Source organism: Lagopus muta, chromosome 2 (assembly GCF_023343835.1).
Source record: "Lagopus muta isolate bLagMut1 chromosome 2, bLagMut1 primary, whole genome shotgun sequence".
Classification (NCBI taxonomy): Eukaryota; Metazoa; Chordata; class Aves; order Galliformes; family Phasianidae; genus Lagopus; species Lagopus muta.
The window spans coordinates 60,492,450-60,515,501 of NC_064434.1; the positions used below are offsets into that span (position 1 = coordinate 60,492,450).

At 40.5% G+C, this 23,052-nt stretch overlaps 1 protein-coding gene across 2 annotated transcripts; it reads right to left on the reverse strand.

Moving 5' to 3' along the window:
- Nucleotides 1–14: 14 nt before the first annotated feature.
- Nucleotides 15–22,739, reverse strand: OPRM1 (opioid receptor mu 1). 2 transcript variants are annotated; one of them, XM_048935117.1, is made up of 4 exons: nucleotides 22,316–22,739; nucleotides 8,380–8,732; nucleotides 6,850–7,370; nucleotides 15–587 (listed from the first exon to the last, which is right to left on the reverse strand). In XM_048935117.1, exons 1-4 carry the CDS (start codon nucleotides 22,651–22,653, stop codon nucleotides 450–452), a joined length of 1,350 nt encoding a protein of 449 aa, XP_048791074.1. In that variant the 5' UTR covers nucleotides 22,654–22,739; the 3' UTR covers nucleotides 15–449. The 2 variants fall into 2 exon arrangements, with proteins under 2 accessions (XP_048791074.1, XP_048791073.1); XM_048935116.1 differs by having other exon boundaries at nucleotides 15–1,096.
- Nucleotides 22,740–23,052: the final 313 nt, after the last annotated feature.

The following is a 23,052-nucleotide window of genomic DNA, read 5'->3' on the forward strand; positions in this document are numbered from 1 at the left end:
TGCAGACTGTATTAAGTTAGTTAGAAAAACAAACATATGTGTTTGGTTAAGAAAAAAATTATTTCTATCAAAATGTAACCTTTTTTTTTTTTTTTTTTAAAGCAGCTCTGATGTGCTAACTCTTCCAAACACTTCACACAGGGACTGTTGTTGACTTCCAAGTTTGAGATATTGCTGACAGGGCAGTAGAAATTTGGGAATCTAAAGAGAATTCATTGGTTGCCTGTGCCAGCTCTGACAAGCTTATAGTTGTACATCTATTTGCACTGGAGTTTACAATAACAGAGTCAATGCTTTTTTGGAGATAATTCTACCAATAACAGCATGGGATACTTACATTTACTCTATTAGGTGAACTGATACCTCATCGTTTTGATTGTAAAAGTCTAGTTCTTATGTGAGAAGTAGAAGAGAATGGTGTTGCTTGGAGGTTTTTTTTCTGTAAATGATCACTGACGGAAATATTTTCCCTTTGAAGTTATTGAACATGCAATCTTTATAAGTGAAGAACTCTTGAATTTCCAACGTGTTGTTCTAGATGATCCTGTGAGACTTTGGCACACAAACAACCCACACAGAAAACACCTCTACAAAAAAAACTTACATGTAAATCAAGTACCCAACTTCATTTCCCATTATTTCCTGTCCTTAAAAGCTTGACAACTTTTTTTTTCAAAAGTTGTCTGTCTCTTGAACTTTTGTTTCCAACCTGTTTAATGCCATTGTAACTTGCCAGAGCATATCAGATAGCTTTGCTTTTAGACTAACAGATGTATTCCTGGTTAATGACTGTTTTGAACAGTGGAGCTTGGAAAGCCCCCATACCTCTTGGCTCTGCTTGCCACTGAGTTTCATGCTTCTGTTACGAGCAATGTAGAAGTGCTGCAGAAGCAATTTTTGACAGATTGGAAAAGCAGGCACTTTCCTCTATGTTTATTCTTTTATCATTGTTTTTATTTCTTTTTTGAGGGAAAGCGTATCCTATGCCTTCCCATAGTGGACTGCACAGAAACACTGGTTTGTAATTGCTTTGAGAGCTATACTGCAGCAGACCCTGTCACGGCAGTGGGGTGGTTTCAGCTTCTTGGAGTTCCAACTGAAAGGAAAGAAATTGCAAATACAATGAGCAATTACTTGATTTATACCTCCAACCCCCCACCAGTTTGTGTTTACAGTGTGTGTTTTTTAAAGAGGTATTCACATCTCATTTGCAGCTTTATCCTGCCCTATGAAGCTGAGCTGGTAGCCCAGGCAGCAGGGTGAGGATGAGTTTTTGTCATAATACAACAAGGAAGAGAGAATGGTAAAAGAAAAAATTTGTGTCTGACCTTTAATGACACAGAAACGAATCTTCAGTGCTGTCACGTTTGCACGAGAGTCTGTTTCATAGCTGTTTTCCTTCTAGATGGGAACCCTCTGTGAGTTTCACTTGTAAAAAAGGATTTAACTCACTCCCTGTATTCTTTTGTAGCAATTGCAGATTGCTGGTATTTTAGATGCTATGTTAGCATGCTTTCTCTGTTCACATCAGTATATTGTCTAACTCCTGGATTTGAATTTAAAAATCCAGTTTACATTCTGTGTGAGATGGAGTTACATCAGGAATTAATCACAACTGTCTGTCCCTCTGCCCTGGATGCCCATAGTATCCATGCCTATTCATGTACGGGCATGATATCAATACAGAAATTTTCACCAAGAAAATCTGCTTACTATACATCACATCCTGAAAACCTGCAACCCTTTTTACTGCTCAGCAATCAGAAATTGTCAAAAATAGGGAGATATTGTAAGGTGTTTATTAATGGAAAGCAGAGTCACAGATGAACTGTGAAGAGAGGGCAACATGTTGCATCTGTTTAGGGATTTTGGAGTGAGGAGAAAGTTTATTTTCTAACTGCTCTGTTTTCCAGGCACTTTCAGAAGTGACATCTGTTAGAAATACTAATTGGAGATAAATTTATCCAAAGCCAAAACATAACTTAAATGCTTGTTTAAGTCAGCATAATATATTTAGGGGCTTTCTTTATTCTACATTGAGAAAGTTCCTCTTCATCAACTTTTTATTAGAAAATGACTTGATTTTGAATCTGAATATCTGTCTTTTGGAGAAGTCCAGATCCAGAACTGAATTTTAAATTTAATTTCACTTCTCAGTTGAATCACCTGCTGGAAAGGAATTACCTGCTGGAGAGGAACTCTGCAGAGAAAGACCTATGTGTCTTGATGGACAACAGGTTGGCCATAAGCCAGCAGTGTGACCTTATGACCAAGAAGCCCAGAGACACCCTGGGCCAATGGGGTGCAAAAGTGTAGCCAGCACGTTGAGGGAGATGATCCTACCCCTCTTCTCTTCCGTGGTGAGGCCATACCTGGAGTACTCTGTCCACTTCTGGGCTCTTCAGTTCAAGAAAAACAGGGATTATCTAAAGAGAGTCCAACAGAGATGGATGATGATGAGGGGCCTGGAAAGCTTCCCTTATGAGGAAAGGCTAAGAAGCTGGGACTGTTCAGTCTGGAAAGGCTCTGAGATGAGCTCTGATAAATGCTTATAAATATCTAGTGGGCAGGAGTCAAGTGGATGGGGCTGGACTCTTTTAATTGCCCAGTGACAGGACAAGGGGCAAAGGGCAAAAACTGGAACAAAGGAAGATTCATATGAACATGAGGAAGAAGTTATTTACTGTGATGGTGATAGAGTACTGGAACAGGTTGTCCAGAGATGTTGTGGAGTCTCCTTGGAGACATTCAAAACGTTCTTGGATGCTTTCCTTTGTGACTCTGCTTTAGCAGGGGGCTGGAGAACTAGGTGATGTCCAGTGATGCCTTCCAACCACTACAGTTCTGTGATACTGTAATAGAATATTCAGCTCTTATGGAAAAAAATGAAATGTTCTGCTGTCCATTTATTCTGACTTTCACTTTAAGGAATGCATCACAAAAATATGCAGCTTTAGGATTGATTTAATTGGTTTCAGTCCTCATAGCATTGTTTATACTTGTAAACTCCTTTAATTAAATTATGTGGAAAACATTCTGTTTTCTCTGCTACGTAGAATATTTATAAGGGTCCCATGCCAGTGCAACTCAGACACAAAAGGATGAATCTGCTAAATTAATACAAGCTTGTAGAATTCTGAACAGAAATAGTTTTTATAAGAAATCAATGTTTTATCATTGAGCACCATATTACATGCAATGGACATATGCCAACTTTCTAATAACACATAGAAAGGTTCTTCTTCATGAAAACAAGTAGATGCAAAACCTGAAAAAAATTGAAGTTATAGAATCTGTACAGCTTGTATCAGGTTTCTGCACATGACTCACCAGTACTCCCCATATTTGTTTGTAAGCTGTCACAGAATGTTAGGAAAACTAACCTGTAAGAGAGTCCTTTTTTTTTTCAGTTAGTTAAACCAGTTTTAATTTTTTTTCTTGTTTCAACCTAGAAATAGTTTTTCTTTACTCCAATATCCTTTGTATTTCTATATCTAAATGCTTGACTAGCCACCAGTCTTTTCTCCCTCACGAACAAGTTGCTCCACTGAGCATGTACAATTTTCATAAATGCTCATACCATCAGTGCTGTTTCTGGGGGATGTCAGAACTTGTTTTGTACTTTCCCTAAATGCTGATAAAACAGTAATGAAATTCTGAATCCAGAAAAATCTTTCAGCAATCTCAAAGACCCATGAAATAAGCCAAAGGAAAATATCTAAACTCACAGTAATATGAACGTTTGTGTTTGCTGTTCCTGCTTTTGCACTGATAGAAAACACAACTATTATTTCAACAAGTGAATGGTTATTTTAAGTGCTTTAAGAGTGTGAGGCCCCAAGCTGTTCTGCAATTGAGTGTCTGCAATTCTCATTACCTTTAGCAGGAGTAAGAATTCTCACTTGGCAAAAAAAGCAGCTTGCAGAACATCTGTTTCTTTGAAAATAACGTGAACTGTGTCCACAACTATACAGCTGTGCAAATAGAATTCATAGCAAATGCTCTCCAAGGCCTTACATATACAAGAGAGAGCTTGTCAGTATATTTAGATCAATACAGATATGCTGGCTAGGCTTGCCCATACAGAAAGCACTTACCTGTGAAAAGAATGTCCTGTCAATAGAATTTACAGAAGCTCACGAACTGTTTGAGCAAAGTGCTTTTTTACATTTTCTGAGAGAAAAAGCTGCAGTCACCCTAGGGCTTTTTCTGTCTAAAATAAATAAATACAAATTACATTTGTCAGCACTACTCAGAGAAGCTCCTCATAATAGAAGTTCTACAACCTTTCTGTCATTTTGATGACAAGAGACACCAAAAATTTTGTCTCTTATGGAAAAGTTCATCGTGGAAGAAAATATAAAAATGAAGATTTATATTCAGCTGTGAACATGGCTTGCTGTGCATGTATTCCATCGCCTCTGTGGAGGATGAGAAATATTGCTGCTGCTAGCTGGTGTGCTGCACCCAGGGAGTGCCGCAGTAAGAAGATTCAGGTCCGATCTGGAGAGTGTGTGTGGCAGAAAGAAACCAGTGGCAGCATCTGCCAAAGCAAGGACTGCTGGGTGGTAGTGAGAGAAATGATTGGACCCATTTGTGGCCACTTCAAATTCTCTCAAATACCAGACTATGCAAATAAATCTATGAGGACAGGAGTCTCCAAGTAAGTCTTCTTCTTGGTGGCCTCAGGGAAACCTGCTAGTAAGTTGTTAGGAAGAGTTACAGAGGCAGTGAAAGCTGGGAAGTCACAAAGTCACATAGTTTCTTACACTTGCGAACACACTTTTGTTACATGTACATAATCTCTTTGCTTCAGTTTCCTTCCTCTCTGCCTCTGATGTTATTCCTGATGTTCCCCTTTCTCTTTTGCATTCTACTGGTCAGCTCCATTTCCCTTCAGCACCTTCCTTTTCACTTCTCTTCAGTATGTTTTATCTCTTCTTAACTAATTCCACTGTTACTCACTGATGCTAACAAGTAAAACCAATCAGCCAAAATTCCAACTGTGTGATTAGCTTGCTTCCTACTGCCATTAAAAAGTTAACTTCTGTCCCTACCTCAGGTGTCACCCTTCCTTGATGTAGATTGTAATATTTTTCTGGGAAGGATCATCTTCTGTTCTGTGTTTGCTCTGCGCACACCAAAACAGGCTTTATTTTAATCAGCCTTTGCCAGTACCATAATAATTTTTGGTAAGGGTAGAAATTTAGAAGCTTACAGCTCTTCTAAAATTTATAAAAAGATTTATAAGTAAATGTTGAAGATAAATGCCTCTAAGCTACACTGTAGAATGATGGACACTTACTAGGTAAAGACTGAATTCTGTTGTCAGACGTGCACAAAATTGACTCCACTGAGGATCACATATGCACTATTGAGAGCTGAACCTATCAAATAAACTTTTGCTTCATGTAATGAATACTATGTACATACATACATACATGTATTGGTCCATGACACATTTGGCCATACTGCTCTACCACTGAAATGTGGGTAAGACTGATAACACAATCACAGCTTTCCCTTGTGAAATCACCCCCATTTCCAAATGAGAACCTGTTCTGTGTGAGAAAAAGCAAGAGTCTGAAACTGGATCAGTTCTTTGGACAATGAAGGTGAAGTCTTAATATTTTCTGTCAAAGACCAAGCAGGTGCTAACTGACTTCACAGGCCACAGCCTACCATGTACGAATCACGTGCTTGTGAATGACATCAACAACTGCAAATGTTTAATACACCTTATTCTTCTCCCTACAGCCTGCTACTTCCTCTTTTCTGGTGTAATTACTACTGCTGCACCTCAAAAAGGTGCTTAGTTTGTGGCTGAAAGGGCAACCAAGAAGCTCATGTAGGAGCAACTGATGTATACTGCTGATGTTCCAAAAAAAAAAAAAAGGTGATGTGGCAAGGAATGAACTAGTCTTGTGCCTTTCTTCTCTTCAGTGAATTCCAAAGAAGATTGAAACCCTTTCTAATACATGCTTTGCTAGAATGCTACAATTTGCTTTTATGTTTTGCTTGATATTCACTGAGGAATGTGGTTTGGCAACTTGGGAATTATCACAGGACCATGGATGTTAAATAGGTAACAAAAAAACTTTTTTGCAAAAGCTGAGAAAATACAGTTTGAATTAAAATGAGATTTTTGATATTTTTCTCTTGGTATCTGCTGTGCTACAAAATTTCTACTCCTCAAAGGCTTTTTCTACATAGAAAAGGAGTGCTCTGTACACCTTAAATGGCAAAATGGTACAACACTCCTTAACATGTCTGTGTATTTATATATATATATATCAAAACCCACACTAGTCAACATAGATAATGATCTAGCACAAGAACTGCATTGCAGAAGACTTTTGTCTACTTTTTACATCTTTCCAGCAGAAACAGGGCTTGTAGGCCTTCCTTCTATCCAATCAAAAAGTGTATATGCACAGCTTTTTCTCTTTTCAATTCACTGATAAAACAGCAGGAGAGACACGTAGCCATCTTATAGGAGAAAACAAGGAGTATGAATAGAGAAATCTGTTCAAAACATTCACCTGTTGTAAACATTTTGCAAATGAAACACTCTGTTTTGGATGCTGTGTGTACCCATGCACACTGGACCCAACCATGCAAGGTACCTTTGAAAGCAAAGTGCTCAGCTTCTGGGCATCAACTAGACTAGAAAGGACACAGTGCATGACTGGGGTCTCTGTATATGAATACACTGGCTTCAAATGTAGCCTCTAAGGTGGTCAGACCTTTAAACAGCTACAAATCAGTATAAACCGTAACTTCAGAATACATGTCATCTCCAAGCGGGAGGCCCGGATCCAGAGATGACATCTCCACTGCTAGTCATACCTGATGGTTAGTCCTGTCCACAGTGTTGGCAGTGGAAGCATGGTCACGAGTATTTTGTCGGACCCTTGTGGAGTTTTGCTGCTCAATGGTTGAGGAGGTGGGGATGCAGAACTCTCTGAAACACCTTTTGAAATTCTCATCTAGAAATGCATACAGGACTGGATTGAGGCAGCTATTTATATACCCTAGAGCAATACAAAAGTGCCAGGACACAGTCTGGAAAGTAGTTTCTGGGATGTTGACCAGGGCTTTAATGATGACATAAATATGGATAGGAGTCCAGCAGATGATGAACACTGCCACCACTACAAGAACCATCCTTGTGATCCTCCGCAGGTTCCTGTCCTTCTCTTTAGAGCCAGATAACATGCGGACACTCTTGAGGCGTAAAATCATCAGCCCATAGCACACAGTAATGATCAGGACTGGCATGATGAAGGCAAAGATGAACACACAAATTTTCAGTAGGTTTTCCCAGTACCAAGCAGGGTGAGAGAATGTAAGCGTGCAGTCAATAGATCCTAGGGAAAGAAGAAAACAGCAGAGAACAAGACAGTTTTATATTTGCTTTCCTTTAAATATATATATATATATTAAATACTGTAAGCAAATAGATTTTTGTTATGTAAATAACTAAAACAAAAGAATTTGATATCTGTCATTGGGACAAAGAGTGATAGGACACAGTGTTGCAAAACATGTGGGAAGCTTCAGTTAGAAAAAAAACCAAAAAGTAACATGTTCTCCTCTGCATTACATCACTTGGAATTCTGTGTAGAATTTAAGAAGAAAAAGAGCTGAATTGTCATAAATGTCTAAACTTTGGCTCACTTCTGATATAAAACCTGCTGATGATTTAACCACCATATCTGCAGCAGATTTGGGCATTTCAGGGCAAAAGGGAAGAGGATGATATGATGCTTGGTAACCACGCACTAGTGGTTACTATACCAAAAACATGGAGTGTTTTTGATATATGTTGAAATGCTGTCATTTGAAGGAAGATCTCTGAGCACTAGTGCTCCAGAACATGCTCTGACTTCTGCCAGGCAAAGTTGAAAATATACAGCCATTATCTGCAACTGCCAAATTCAGCAGGAATATCTTGGGTATAATAATGCCTTCTGTGCAGTACTGATACTGTACTCCAGATGCAGCCATACCAAGGAAGAGGAGAGGAAGAGGATCTCTTGATCCACTGGCCACACTTTTTTTAATGCATGCCAGAAACCACTGGCCCTCTTGTCCAGAAGGGTGGGCACAGATGCTTTTCCAAACACAGCAGTAATTGTGTGGAGCAGGATTCTCATGGATCCTGCTGGAGCTGCCAGTCATCAAAGACCGATCACATGCAATGCTGTGTCAGGTCAAGTAGGGCTAGCTGCAAAATTGTTAAAGATGGCTTTTGGCATAACTTTATACAGTCTGCAGGTCAGAAATTAGTTCAACACCTCTACAATAAAAAGAAACAATGCAGAAAGGAGTTCAAACATTGAATTATTCAATTTGAGAATGAAAAACAAGACTTACCATGTCTGTATTTAGTAGTTGCCATAAACATAACTGGGAGACCAATGGCAGAAGAAAGAATCCAGTTGCAGACATTGACAATTTTGGCATTTCTGGGGGTACGGAAATCAAGGGCCTTGACAGGGTGGCAAACGGCTACGTAGCGATCCACACTCATGGTGCAGAGCGTAAAGATACTGGTGAACATATTGTAGTAGTCTATGGATATAACAATCTTACAAAGAATCGTACCAAATGGCCATGTTCCCATCAAGTAATTCACACTCTGGAATGGCAAAGTACTTGTTGCTAGTGCATCTGCCAATGCAAGATTGAAAATATAGATATTGGTGGCAGTCTTCATTTTTGTGTATCTAGAAAAAAAAATCAGCAAAGAAAGTGAATGACTACAACTAACAACATTAAACAAAATTGAGGCCAGCGCACCATCTACAAGCTACTTCCACGAAATAACATGCTAAATGGTATTAAAGATCATCTCCTCTACTGTTCACCTTTAAATCAAATTATCTTGCTCTGGTTTATCTACAATGATGTTTATAAATCAGTCAGACATTACCTAACAGGTATAAGAAGGGTAAGAAAACACTAAATTAATTTGTGCAGAAAGGACATACATAGAAGAAACAATATTATGATTGCTAAAGAACCACTAATGGAGCTGGAAAGAAACGTTTGTGCACACTGGTCACTGTACTAAATGAACAGATTTTGTGTATCTTCTCATGACATGTCAAGAATCAGAACTGTAGTCTACAGCAATGGAGCACACAGCATTTCTTGGTTGTGAAATAGTAATGATTAATTACTTATGGAATAAGTGTGAAAATTCAGGCTTTTGTTTTAAGACTAACTTACCTGCTTGTAATCAAATAATTTAAAAATAATTTGTTATGATGGTTACCATTATTATGGTTACTACTAGGGTTACTACTACCCTGATCTCAGGTTCCTCTACAAACTGGATAGATATTCCAACTGAATGAGAAGACAGATGCTATCGGCCACATGAACTAAGCACATCAATAAAACCACCAGCCCTGTGTGGATGCTGAGCCCCGTTGCTTAAAGTAGGTATGCATGCACTGCTCTGCTCCATAATGTCGATTTTGACAGGTGAGACTTCAAACTGTTTTGAACTCCCGTCTTAAGTCTGTGGCACTAACACAAAAAACACTTTCTGAACTTTAAATACGTCACACCAACCACAGCTGAGCAGGGACACTTTATATGCTCTGTGTTTGCATTCCTAAATGTGGAATTAAATTTTTACTTTGTTTCATCCATTTTTTCTTTTCAAGAGCCCTTTATAGTTTCAAGCCCTTGCGTCACATCAGTAGCATCTGACATCCACTATCTGTGAGGATGATATATTTTCCAATGGCACAATGAACATTTCATTCCAAGTAATCACTCCTGGCTAGTTTGTCCCAATTGCTGCTGAGGTTGCTAGGCACTGAGGCCAGAATTTGGGGGGTTAGATGGTTTGCTCTTATGATGAAATTCCCCTTTGATTCTGCAAAGTAATTGATCAGACATTTTATATTGTATAGACAGATTTGCAAATGGAACAGTCCTTTAAAAAGACCCTTTGGGCAATTTGTTGGAGAAGACAAAGAAGACAAAGTGTAAAATACAGTATTAAATGTTTTTTTTTGTGTGTTTTTTTTTTTTTCTCCCTGATCTCTTCAGAACACGAGTCAGCTGCAAAGAGCTCATGACAGGACTACAAACGGAGCACATCTTTGTAACTTTTTGTCAGGGGTGGGGGAATGCAGATTTCATCCTGGATGCAACTAGATAACTTTTATGATGAACATCTGATGAAGTTCATGCTGCTTTTGTTCTCATCTCATCGTACTGTGCATGAGGATACAAATAACAACCAAGGTGTTCTTTTAAACATTTTTTGAGTAGACCCGAGCTGCTGCTTGACTGCTGTGTTGAGAACTATGATCTTCCAAGTTTTAAATAAAATCTATTCTTTGAACTTAATGTACCCTGCAAACTTTTCTTAGGGGAGTACTCCCTTTATCCAACAGACTGTAACAGCAATTTAGGAAGACATAGTTGCTACAAGCATCTGTGCCTCTATCTGCTGGGAATAATTTAGAAAAAAAAAATGCAAAGGATTGCAGTGAGGGAGAGGCACAATGAGCTGCAGCTCTAAAAGCAATTTAGGAAGGTGGAGAAAATATGTGGAGGGAAATTTGTTGAAGAACCTAGGAGAAGATAATAAAAATAGGAATATTTCAATAGTGACTTTACTAAGGAAGAAAAAAAGATGCACTAAGCCCTCTGTTATCTCTCTTGCTGTTTATCAAAAATGAATGTGTTTTTTACAGGCGTTACAACAGTTCCTAGATTAGCTAATGCTCCATCCAGAGAGTAAACTTGCATGTTTGATGTCAGTGTGAGCAGACACGCACAGCTTGCTCCAGCCTGATTGGCTCAGGCAGCAATAGCAATTATGGCTGAAGAGCGGCAATGGCTCTGAACCCTCAGAAGCTGACAAAAAACAAATGCAGACTCAGCACCCTCACCCATGCTACTGGACCATTCTCAGCTCTGTAGTGATCACTGTTTTCACAGCTGGAGCAGAATATACAAGCTTAGGTATGCAGCTCAGTGTCACTGCCGTCATATCTGATTCAGTAGAAATTCTGTCTAGAAATCACATCATCATCAACTCATAATAATGATTTTTTTATCTGCAATTAAAGCCATTCCAATACTTCAAAGACAGTGCTTGACATAGCAAAAAAATTATATCAGCTAATAGGTAAATCACTTTCAGTTTAGCGTGCTAGAGGAAGGGCAGAGAAAAGCTCTAAATAAATGGAATAGCATTTCTTCGCTGATACTACCATGGGCTCCACTTACTGCTACACAAATTTAAGCTTAAAAGTTCTGAGGCTTTCCATTATTTCACATAGTAATTTCACATAATAGGCTCTGGAGACTATTAATGAAAAATCCTGCTTGATGTACTCTTGTAACCTACACATTTATAATCATGCTCTTCTTACAAAGAAAGGAAGTAGAGCTTTTGAGGTGCTAGAAAGTATTTACCTCCACAATTGCTTCATGAACAAAAGCCTATTGCAATTCACAATATTCTTTTCAGTGACTTTTATGGGATCTGGGTATTTCTCTGTACTGAATATTTCAAGATTTTATAAAGACATTACTGCTAAAAAGTGCATTTTGACGGTTTATTTCTCCAAATAAGTAGATTATCAGTGTTGCTAGGATTTTTTTCTTTTGTATGAAAAAATAAATATTGACAGAACTGATTTTAACATCATGAAAAATAACAGTCCTGAAAATGAAGCTCTTCAAAGTCTTGATCTTAGCTATTTTTTTACCTTTTGCTAAGTTATCAGTCTATCTATTTGAAGAAGGAGAGCAAACATTTCCATCATACGAACACAGCTGTGTATGTGATGAAATATACTTCAGGGGGATTGGATATTCTATGCAACTGAAGTCATGGGCTACCAGTAAAACTTTCTTATAACACCAACAGCACTGTGTGTATAAATACAATATTTTAAATATTACTGCTTTTGCAGTGCGATTCAAGGCCACCAGACAGTGGTGAACATTTATCTCTGGATTGCTCTTAATATTAAAATTAATTATGCTCATCATAATTCAGATACCCACTAGCACACGTTTTCTATCTCGTCAGAGTAGACTTTGTAGCATAAAATACTAATTTGTATTAAGTTTTTTTTCTTAATATATACTATGATATGACAGGTTAGATTCACAGCTTCAAGTCTGTCTAATTCTGTAGGTCATATTCAGCCTTGTCTTATCACTGTTCTATCCAGCAAAGATTTAAAATATATCTGAAGTTTGAAGATTTGAGCTGTAGAGATCCACTCAAATGGAATTTGCTTGCAGTAAGAAGAAAGCAGTAAGGAAAAACATGACAATTCTACTGAAATAGTCACTAAGTTCCTGACATTCAAGGAAACGTAAAAGCCTTAGACTGGTAGGCCATGGGCCAGCTGTAGTTTGCAAACCCATCAAAAAAATCATCAAACTAGAATTATTGAATTATAGAACATAAAAAGACCCTGCCTCAATTTCAGAAAGTGTAATAGCACCTTGAGCAGAGGCCATGAGCATCTCCCTGTTTAGCTCCCAGACACACCAGAGGAAAGTGATGTGTGCATCCTTGTGCTTCTCCCTCTTGCTGCAAGACACACTACAGTTCTGTTTCTGTCTTGCCCACTCCAGAAGTGACGTCTTCAGCTGATCACCTTTGGAGGTGATCGATTTTTTGAAAAGTGTTTTAAGCCTCAATAGCTCAAATGAAAAGAACAAATAACATGACTCACATTTGCTTAAAAAGAAAACCAAACAGTGCATTACATTTTTAGTACACAGTTGCTTTTTCTAAGCCTAACAGACATTGCTGATATACTGCTATCTCACTCTTGTTCATACCACTTGTTGGAGAAGCCATTTACATCCATATGGACTGATGAAACATATTCTCTTCCAGATTTTTAAGTCCTGTAACACATCAGTCTTACACCATATCTGTACCATCTTCGGTGTAAAGAAGGTAGAGATGTGTTCACATTTAGCCCAGTGAATAGAGCAATACATGCCATTACAAATTCATTTGAAAACAGTGAGAAGCAGAAACAGTCTTTTGCACTTAGGAGATAGGTGGAACAGTGATATATTGGTAACAATGACTTTCAGCAACACAAAGGCATACAAGCTTTTGTTCATCCAAAGCTAATTGGGAGACAATTGATCTATGTACAGTGCAAAATATCTGAAAACCTAATTAATTACAGGAGATTTATTGCAGAAAGCAGTCGTTCATGAATCTGGCTTGGCTGCTTAAAGAAACAAGGGCCAGCAATCAGGTCTTGCATTCAGACAACCCGACACAATTCTTGTTGATTCTGGATGAGATTTGGTTACCATTTAAATACATATTCTTCTTGCATAAGTGGCTTGTTAAACAAATGAAGAATCATTGTGTGCATGCATTAGATTTGTTGAGGTCTTCTTGGGTGGAAAGATTAAAACATGCGAAGCATGACTAGTTGAACTAATTTAAATGAACATTTATTTCCATGGCTCTTCAGGTACATTTTCTATATGCAATCCAAAAACAGAAAGAAAAACTGTTCTTTTCATGTGTGCTTTCATAAGATATCTAGTACTTTCAGTTTTTACTGGACAACAGTTCACGCTGGTCTGGATAACTCTTTCTTTCCTCAATTAATCCAATGAGTATGTTTGACTCCCAGCCGTAACCTGGAACGTACCTTTGGTCTCATGTAATAGAACTAACTGATGGCCATCCTGTCTAATTTTCCTTTTTCTTTCTTTTCTTTTGCACTATAGTGCATCTTTCTCTACAGAGTAAAAGACTTTCAAAGGATCTCAGCCACAGCTGTGGTAACAGCCTGCTACTGATTAGAGCTTTGAAAGTCATGTATATTCCATATGAGCCTAATCTACCTGTCACAGAGCACACAATTTCATCAGCTTGAAGATCTAGTCTTTGATTTTCCTTTTCAGGAATACTCAAGAATGCTGTAAGCCATTAAGCTCAAGCTCTATATCACAATAAATTTGGGCAACACATTAATATGCAGTCAGTCCACCTTGACTGCAAATGACACACTGGCTAACAGTCAACTTGTGCTTTTGATTTATGCTTTCAATAGGAGATCATATACACGGATGTAATTCCAAAATAACAGTCTCTCAGGAGAAGCATCCAAACACCAAACAGAAACAAAGACAACTCTAGCAGGTACAGCAATTATAGCAGAAAATGTTACAGTAAAACTGTGCTACTGCAAGCACATTTATTTACATTCTGTACTGACTCAGTTTGTGGCAAAAACTGGAGAAGGGTACAAAATTTCCTGCTATTGACACAGACAGAGGCAGCGGCTGTTCCTGTTCAAGCCTTTGCCAGTCACTGCTGTTAAGGAGACTGGAGTGTAAATGCTGAAGTCAGTCGGTGAACACAGAGCAACAGGAAGATCTCCGTTGCCTAAAGACAAAATTTATCTGGCTTATCCACCAAATTTTACATTTGTAAGTGAGCAAAAACTACCAGAGCTCTGAGACAGAAGAGTGCATTGGTGGGTTAATTAGAAGGATTTTAAAAAAAACCATGAATGTACCATGCCTCACTTCAGGTGCCAAAGCGTGGCATAGTTCGGCAGTGGTGTGCTAAGCCTGGCACTGTGGGGCCTACTTATGTGACATACATGGTGGGGAATGCAGCAACTATATAAAAATTTATATATAGCGTAAAACTAGCTTCCTAACTTTGTCATCCTACTGTGCCTTTTCCCCATATTGGTCTAAGTTAAGGTGTTTGCAGATCCACCATTTGGTGGTATTTGCTTACACGTACCAGGTAAGGAAGGAAGGATTCATGCAGGCGCATCTACTCAGGTTTCTTCTGTACTCAGAACCAAATAGCAGCTTCACTCAGATCTCAGCCATGGTGCAGGAAAGCTGAACAAAAGCCTGTGAGGTTCCAGTACCAGCCCTTTCAGGAATTACATGGTGCCAGTGACAGAGAGTCATGAGGGCATCTGACTCATCCTGTTTTCAATTAATTACAATAATGTGTTGGGCTTTGGGCTAAAACTCACTTGCTGCTTTCCTTAATGGCTTTTCCTGCTGGTTTTTATTTTTCTTTTTTTTTTTTTTCTTTCTACAAAGAGGGTTCTATAGAGGTCTTTTTTCTGCTGTTTGGTTTGTATTACTGAGCTTAGTCCCTCCACAGAGAAAACAAAATAAGCTTCCATCTTTGGGAAAAAATAGCTACTTACCAGCGGAAAGCTGGTCCTTTCACTTCAGGTGTGACTGAAAGATTTTACTAGCAAGGAGATTATTCTAGACAGAACACACAAATTCCACAGTAGTTCTAACAGGTAATTATTTTATTATCATCATTCTTTCATTATTTTTCTTTTTCTTTTTCTTTTTTTTTTTAAATTACATGTTTATGCAAAATATCCTTGGAATTAACTGATAGGTGTTCAAATATATTCATACCTACTTGCCAGGCAAATATTTAAGATGTTGCAATGTTTTATAATTCCTATCAACCCAATTTCTTTTTTCTTTTCCCAGAAGCCACAAAGAGCAATTTTATGATAAGAAGAAATGACAACAACATGTATGCTGCAATTCTTGTGCAGTCAGCTGCTGGTATACTGAATTGTTCCCCTCAATCTAGTTAAATAAAGGAAACATTATCTGCAAATTATTCCTGGACTCATTCTGGTCTGTTTATTAAACCATCTCTAGATCAATCTCTGCAAGTTTGACACTGAAGCACATATGAGTCTCCAGTAATGGCTGCTGTTTTTGCAGTTATTGTGTAACACATCTTTGAGAAATGGTGTTAAAAATGGTAACTCCAATATATTGCCATTATCCAGCAGTGAGTGCTTCTGCTTATTGCAGAATTTTTTTGTTTTGCCCATGCAAAGAAAAGATGTCAGCATCTTAACTTTCTCCCCTGTGCATTCAGGGAAGTGATCAGGACTACATCAGCGACAACTGAGGTTACATTTTTATAGGAGAGGGAAGTTAACAGCTATTTTCCCTATTTTTGGAAGATAAAGAGATCTTCCACAAATCTTCCTGATTTGTAGACTGATCTCCTTAGGTGAAGAATGCACATGACAGATCCCCTGCTTGGCAAAGAAGCTGGAAGGGAAGCTTTTGAGGACAGTTTTACTGCTAGCAGATGTGGAATCCACAGAGAAGTGATGGGGAACAGCAGTGGCAATCCTCCATGGTAAAATGCTTTCATAGCAGCAGCATGGGGCTCAAGGCAATGCCAGAGGCCACACAGAGAAGAGTTTTGCTAAATATGCAGGGTACAGTCTCTTGTGTGTAAGAGATCAGGATCTTCTTGTGAAAGTGTTGAGTGTGATCTGGAAAAAAGGTGAGACAAAGGGACAGGAGAGAGGATGAACAGGGAGGAGGACACGGCTGTGAAGAGGGCAGAATGGGGAAAGCTGGAGGTGAAGAAGGAAGGCATGACAGAAAGAGGAAGTGTGACTGTATGTTTTGAGAAGATCGCATGTAAAGTACTAGCAAACATGGATTTGGTACCATGTGAAAAGAACGAGTTTGCATCTCGAACTGGGGCTCTGAGGGAGAAACTGACATCATCAGTTTAGGAGAAGAATTTGGGAAACTGGCTCCTTGGATGTTTTTCTACTGAAGCAACACATCCCAGAGCTGACATGGACGTCAGCAGTGTGCAAGCGGGAAAGAGGAAAAGACCACAACTGCTGCTCTCTCCTTCAAGAAAGCAAATTCTCTCATGCTGGAATTGCTCTGTGCCATACATCCCATTCTACACAAACAGTTTTGTTTTGAAGTTTTATTCCTGATCTGAGACATAAGATCTCATAGCTGATAATTGAACACTTCTCAGTGAGAAGGTGGAAAAACGTGCTATTTCATGTCCTTCACAGTTACTTGACTAGCTACAGCTTATCACCTATCATCTTTACCTTTTTTCATCACTCAAATTCAAAGGGAAATATAAATAAATAATGTTAAACATTAAGCAGATGAATGGTACTTAACACAGTTAGGCTAAGCTGTGGAATGCTAGAGAATACCCTTAGAAGCCAATTTTAAGAGGAGCAAGGTCTTTGAAAGATAATGATAGAGTCCCTATTAACACAACAGGAAAGCCAAATTCCACGGTATAAGCCAAACAGACGATTGTAAGGTGTTTGCTTGAGATGAGCCTAAAAACAACTCACTAAATAGTTTCTCTCAGATTTTTCTGAAACATAGATACAATGAGTAGCTTTGCATTTTGAAGAAAACAATCAAGGATTAAAAACACATTTTCACAGGAAACCCCATTTAAAAAGATCTTTCTTCATGAAAGTGCCCATCAGACAGAATCCTTACAACACTCTCTCAGAGCACCCAGACTTAAAAATAACTAATTTAGAATCCTTAACAATGTTTCAGAATTCTCAAATTTTACTTTAGAAAATAACTGCTTTGAAACAGCTTTGTTGAAAGGTAACAGTATTTCCAACCTTATTTTAGATTCAGATATTCTTGGGACTGCTGCATAGAAGAATGTCCACAGAAAGATACTGAAAAAATGGTGATGTAAAATGCAGCCCAGAAGTCTGTCTGCAGTACAATAGGCTGTTAGAAGGAGTCTCACACAGGGACGCTTCTCTTTCTTCTTCTCTTTGTCTAAACACCAGTTACTGTCTATGCCTGGAAAAGAGCTAATGATTTTGAGACTGTTTGGCTTACATCATGTTTTGTTTGAGATTTTTGTATGTCATTTTTTGCTGAAGGAGAATTCAAAAAGAAAAGTTTTTCAACCATATTCATTAAAAGCTATGACTGATGATTTGAAAACAAAACAGTGCAAGTTAAAATGAAACAAAATAGTATCTTGGGATTAGGCTAGCTCACATTAACTCATCAGTTTGCTAGCGATTGAAATATGAATAATATGCTCTTATAATATGTTCTAGTTTTACTGATGCCATGAATAGTCAGTGCAATTAGACTGACTTTTATGAGGAAATTCAGTGAGGGGCGAAGTTTTCAGCATACCTCTGCCCAGGGATGGAGGTGCTGCAGGGGCAGCCCCATGTTCTGCAGGTGGGAGCTGGCTGGGCACCCTGACCTTGCCTTCAGCTCAGAGAGACCAGGGACATTCTGATGTTGTTGTCAACCATGGCTGTTTCAATATAACTTAAACAAACAAAAATATAAAAGTATACATAGCATTTTATCTAATCTACTCCTCTTGATCCTGGAGGAGAGGGAAGCACCTTAGTAGTCAACCATTTATTCTCTACTAGAGGTTGGTAAATTTTTATTGCAAGCAGTGTGCAAATGAAACTTATGCCTCTGTGCAAAGTGGTGTGCTGAGAGTCGTCATCTCACTGCACCTCTCTTTGAACTCAGCTTCTGGGCTGGTCTTGCCTACTCAGATTTCCTCAAAACTTGACTGTCACCAAGAATTGGGCCTCCACCACTTCTCTGGGCAAACTGTTCCAGTGTCTCAGCATTCTTATTGTAAAAAACTTCTTCCTTATGCCAGCTTTAAATCTCCCTTCTTTTAGTTTGAAACAATTTCCCCTTGTCCTGTCACAGCCTTTACCAGAACCTGGTAAAGAGTCTGTCCCCTTTCTTATAACCCCCCATCAGATACTGAAAGGCCACTATTAGGTTCCCTGGAGATGACAGATGCAGTGCCATCCAAATGAAGAGACATTCACATTGCTGTGGGCAGGAAACAAATTTTATGGATTTCTAGGTTTCTAAATTCCCCAATCTATGCTGACACAAGGCATGCCATGGATCTTCTTTCACACTGCATCCATAACTCCATGTTGCTTTGCAAAGAAGAGCTTCTGGCTTTTCTGGAAAAAGTTTTTGCTTCAGCCTGTTTTAACCTCTCATTTTCAGTGGGTCATTCTCAGCTTACTTAACAAAAATCAGACTCTCTCCACCCCATGTGCTATATCCACTTTATGAACTCCTTACTTTTCCTTTTCTTTACAAGTCAGAGTATTCCTCTGAAGACATCCATTCTTCCTACAATTGAAATTACATGCCAAATTCCTTTCTTACTAAAAAAGTATTCCCAAAGCACAAGTGAACCAGGCTGAAGTAAGCAAAGGTTTCAGTAGAATGTGCAATCTTCCCAAATCAGATGATGATTCAATCATGATTTTTTTTCCCAAAACATAGTTGAGATATTGCCCTGAGAAATGCAAAAAAGCTCTTTACCACAAAGCAGACTTCTTTCCTTATTTTAATTTTGTGGACTTTAAAAAAAAATATAAATGCTAGTATAATCATTTACTCTAATGAAACAAGGCATTTCCCTTATCTTGTGAAGGACCACGGGGCACCCCAGGCTCCTTTATTTATGATATGTGACAAAACGATTAGCACAGCAATTAAGGCATTGCTCTTGCCTTGAGTGCTGACAGCATCTATTGATGACATTGCAGCCCTCTCAGGGCATTTCACCCAGTGCAGGGCTGGGGCCTCAGCTTCTCCACTCTTGTGATGCCAAAGATGTTTAGCTATGATCTATCACAGCTCACTAGCACTGTGCACACCTCCTTAATCACAGGACATATTCTTCTTCCCCCTCTCATCATATCCCACTGACTTGTCTTGAAAGCAAGAAAAGCCTATAGATTGATGTGAAATTAATTCAATGCCACACGATGATACTAATTGTACACTGTCTTGTACTCTGCAGCAACTAGCAGTAGCATTTGCTGTTAATGTAGCCGTAATGACACTGTGTTTGTATTAGTAGTTCATGCTTAAACAAAACATATGAGGAAAATAGATAATGAAATCTGTGGCTGGCAGTAAAACCTGACTATTATTGCTGTCACTTAGAAGGCATTTTTCATACTTCACAAAGGAAACACGTTGGTAACATGGGGTTCAGTTTCACACACTGCAGATACAATGTGTTGTAAATAATAATTCAAGGAAGAAATAACTCAGCTGAACAGAAACCATTTGGGAGAATGAGGAGGGCAGTTGAGATTGCGTTAATAATCATGTACAGGCGTACAAAGCCCATGACACTGTATATTGAAAATGACAGTTACACATCAGGCAAGCACCTACACAGCTCTGGCTCCAGGCCCACGGATCTGCTTCACTTGGAGGAGATGGAACAACTGGATGGGGCTTTAAAGTCGCCTGCTTATAGAAATAACTTAATAGCTATTCAAAAAAGTGTTTCCAAAGAAGCTGAGTGTGATGTATTAGCATGCACTCTAAACTTTCACTGGACTCTAAGAGGTGAGTAGGGACAGTTTCAGACATCCAATGATCTTCCCTCTCTGCTCCTGGCATTTTCAAGGTAAACAAGCTGCCAATATCACTTTCAAATCTTCTTTCTTGTAGTATTAATTCACCTAAAAATTAACACAAACTTTAGAACTACCTTTTTCTTGAGCAGTTGCTGTATGAAAGGTGGACAAAGACAAGGAGATTTATAGTATGCCAAATTTGATCCAGGGAAAGGTTTGCCTCCTATTTTTAGTGGGATCTAAGGTTTCATGAATACAAGCATATAAGCTCACTGCTCCATATATACATATGATACAATTTGGCAATGCTCTCATGTTAGCATAGCCTGCAACAGGAAAAATCTCAAGAAGTTCCTTACTGCTGCCCAAGCATATCAAACCTATATAGAAGCACAGAAAGGAAAGGCATTTCTGTGATGCTTAAATGACAGACTCTATTCAATCATAACAAGCTTTTTTTCATCCTAAAATGCGAAATAGGTGTATGATATTAATTGAGAAGGAATTATGTCGTATGGAATCTGGACAATCTGGACTCAGTCCTGTCTTTGCTGCAGAATTCCAGAGTGGTTTTAGAGAGGTCATTTAACTGATTTATGTCTTCCTCTGTAAATTAAAACATACTTTTTGCCTTCTATTGCTTCTGGTTTTTGTATTAAGCTTTAATCTCGGGGAAAGATTGTCTCAAGATAGAAAGCTGAATGCAGGTGCATCATTCAATTTGGCTTTGTGGTGTAAGTATAATTGAATTAATTAATATAAGAAATATGAACCCAGAACAGGTTATGGCTGGTATAAATTTACAATTCCATGGAAAACTTGTAACATACACACTGCTGACAACCATCCCAGTTCTGTTACATTGTGCATCTGCTTCTTCTCCCAGAGGAAGGCATTCACTGCTTGCTCAAACCATTGCAGTCATGTTCCTGTTCAAGAGCACTTCTCACACAGACAACTTGGATCTGAGCTTTTCCAAATCCTCATGGCACAAAGAATCTTCTCAATTCTGCCTCTAAAGTATGGTTAAAAGCAGTAGGAATAGTCTGAACCATTGGTGCGTGTAAGTTGTGTTCCCATTAGGTTTAGTTGTATGGGCTTTGCAGAGATATCCCCAAAAGCTGCTGTTATGCTGTACACTGAAGGAATCATCGGAGCATCACCCCAGCTTGTTACAGCCGCCCCCGAGCCCCACGCAGCGCCTGCCCGGCGGAACAGGGGGGAACTGCAAATCCTGCGGCAAGGAAGAAGCACTCCCTAAGGGCACCCCCTGCAGAAGCATGACTCGGAAAGGCCAACTGCCCGGGGGAAGTCAGGACCGGGCCAGCTCCGAAACGGGGCATTCGAGGGCAGCTTCGACCCGCCGCCCCCGGGAGGTGGCACTGTTCCTCCACGGAATCCGACCACCCGACCCGGGCCCCGCCGAAGCCTGTTTCATCTCGCTGGCACCCGCTTGCAGCCGGTTTACGGGTATGAGATTCCTCGTGCGTGAAAGGCACATTTGTGAAGGACCTGCGGGTAACAATGTTGTTCAGTGCTGCAGCGCAGCTGGGAGCCTGGGGAACTGACAGGATCCCGTGTGTACGCGTGGATGTATATACACTTACACAGACACAGATGTATACGAGCATAAAACACGCATATCAATACTCAAGATAGAGGATCTATAATTCCAGGCAGAGAGAAGCATTGAGCCGCGATGCCATTTATATTTTGCTTTTGTGTTGGCACAGGTTTGGGGACAGACGCGTGCTGAATGCTGTGCGTACACTCGCACACGCGGTGGCCGCGGTCCCCTTCCACCTTCCCTCAGCAGCGGACAGCTGCGAGAGTCGGGCTCCGCTGTCGGAGTGCTGCCGGGTGCTGCATCCCTAGAGGCCCGTGGAGCATCTCCGACGGGGCGCTCGGCCCCGCCGCGTTTCCCCTCCGCGATTTCTCGCTCCGACGCCTTCCCAAAGCTTCTACCATTCAAATACCCCGCACCCAGGAGGCAGAAGTCCCTCGCACGCACCGGCTCCGTAGCATCCCGCCGCCGGCGGAATTCCGTTCCGCAGCCCGACGGCGGCACTCACCTGATGATGACGTACATGACCAAGAAGTTGCCGAAAAGCCCCACGACGCACACTACAGAGTAGAGGGCCATGATGGCGATAGCCGTAACCACAGAGGGGCCGCCGCCGCCCGCGGGAGCGCATGGCCCGCCGCCCGCGCTGCCGTTGGCACCGCCGCAAGGCTCAGAGCGGTTCCAGCCCGCCGTGTTGTTACCCCAGGAGCCTGGCGGCGCGGCCACACAAGGAGGCACGGCGGGGCGGCAGGCGGCGGCGGCAGAGGCGTTGGCTCCGAAGGGGACCTCCAGGGCGCCGGCGAGGAGCGGCGCGGAGCCGTTGCCCAGGAGGTAGGCGACGGCCATGGTACGCGGCGGCGTCAGAACGGCCACCGGCTCCTCGCGTCCGACTGCGAGCGACGCGCAGCGCGGGCGGTGCCGGGGAGGCGGCGGCTCCCACCCGCCCCGACGGCGCGCCCGGGCGCTAGCTGCAGGCACGTGTGTGGCGGGCGGGGCGGTAGGAAGGGCTGTGACGGCGGGGAAGACGCGGGCGGGGGGAGGTGGAGCTTCACTCCCCTCTGAGGTCTTCATGAGGTGTCAAGTGAAGCATTTCTTGGGGGTAGGGGTGCGCGGCTGTAGCGGAGTCTGCTTTGCTGTGCTTCTCGGGCTGGGTAGCGCTTAAAGCGTTTGCTTCCCCAGGGAAGTGGGGTAGGGAGAAATGTCTGGCAGTGTTGCCTGAGTGGAGCGGGGGTCAGCGTGCAGCTG

Excerpts from the sequence above, each read along its gene's own strand:
- OPRM1 (XM_048935117.1), bottom strand. The coding sequence starts at position 22,653 with ATGGCCGTCGCCTACCTCCTGGGCAACGGCTCCGCGCCGCTCCTCGCC. Across the intron at positions 8,733-22,315 it reads GTCATGTACGTCATCATCAG|ATACACAAAAATGAAGACTG; the intron begins GTGAGTGCCGCC and ends TTTTTTTTCTAG. Across the intron at positions 588-6,849 it reads TGGACAGGACTAACCATCAG|AGGTGTTTTCTGTGTGGGTT; the intron begins GTATGACTAGCA and ends TTTTTTTTGTAG.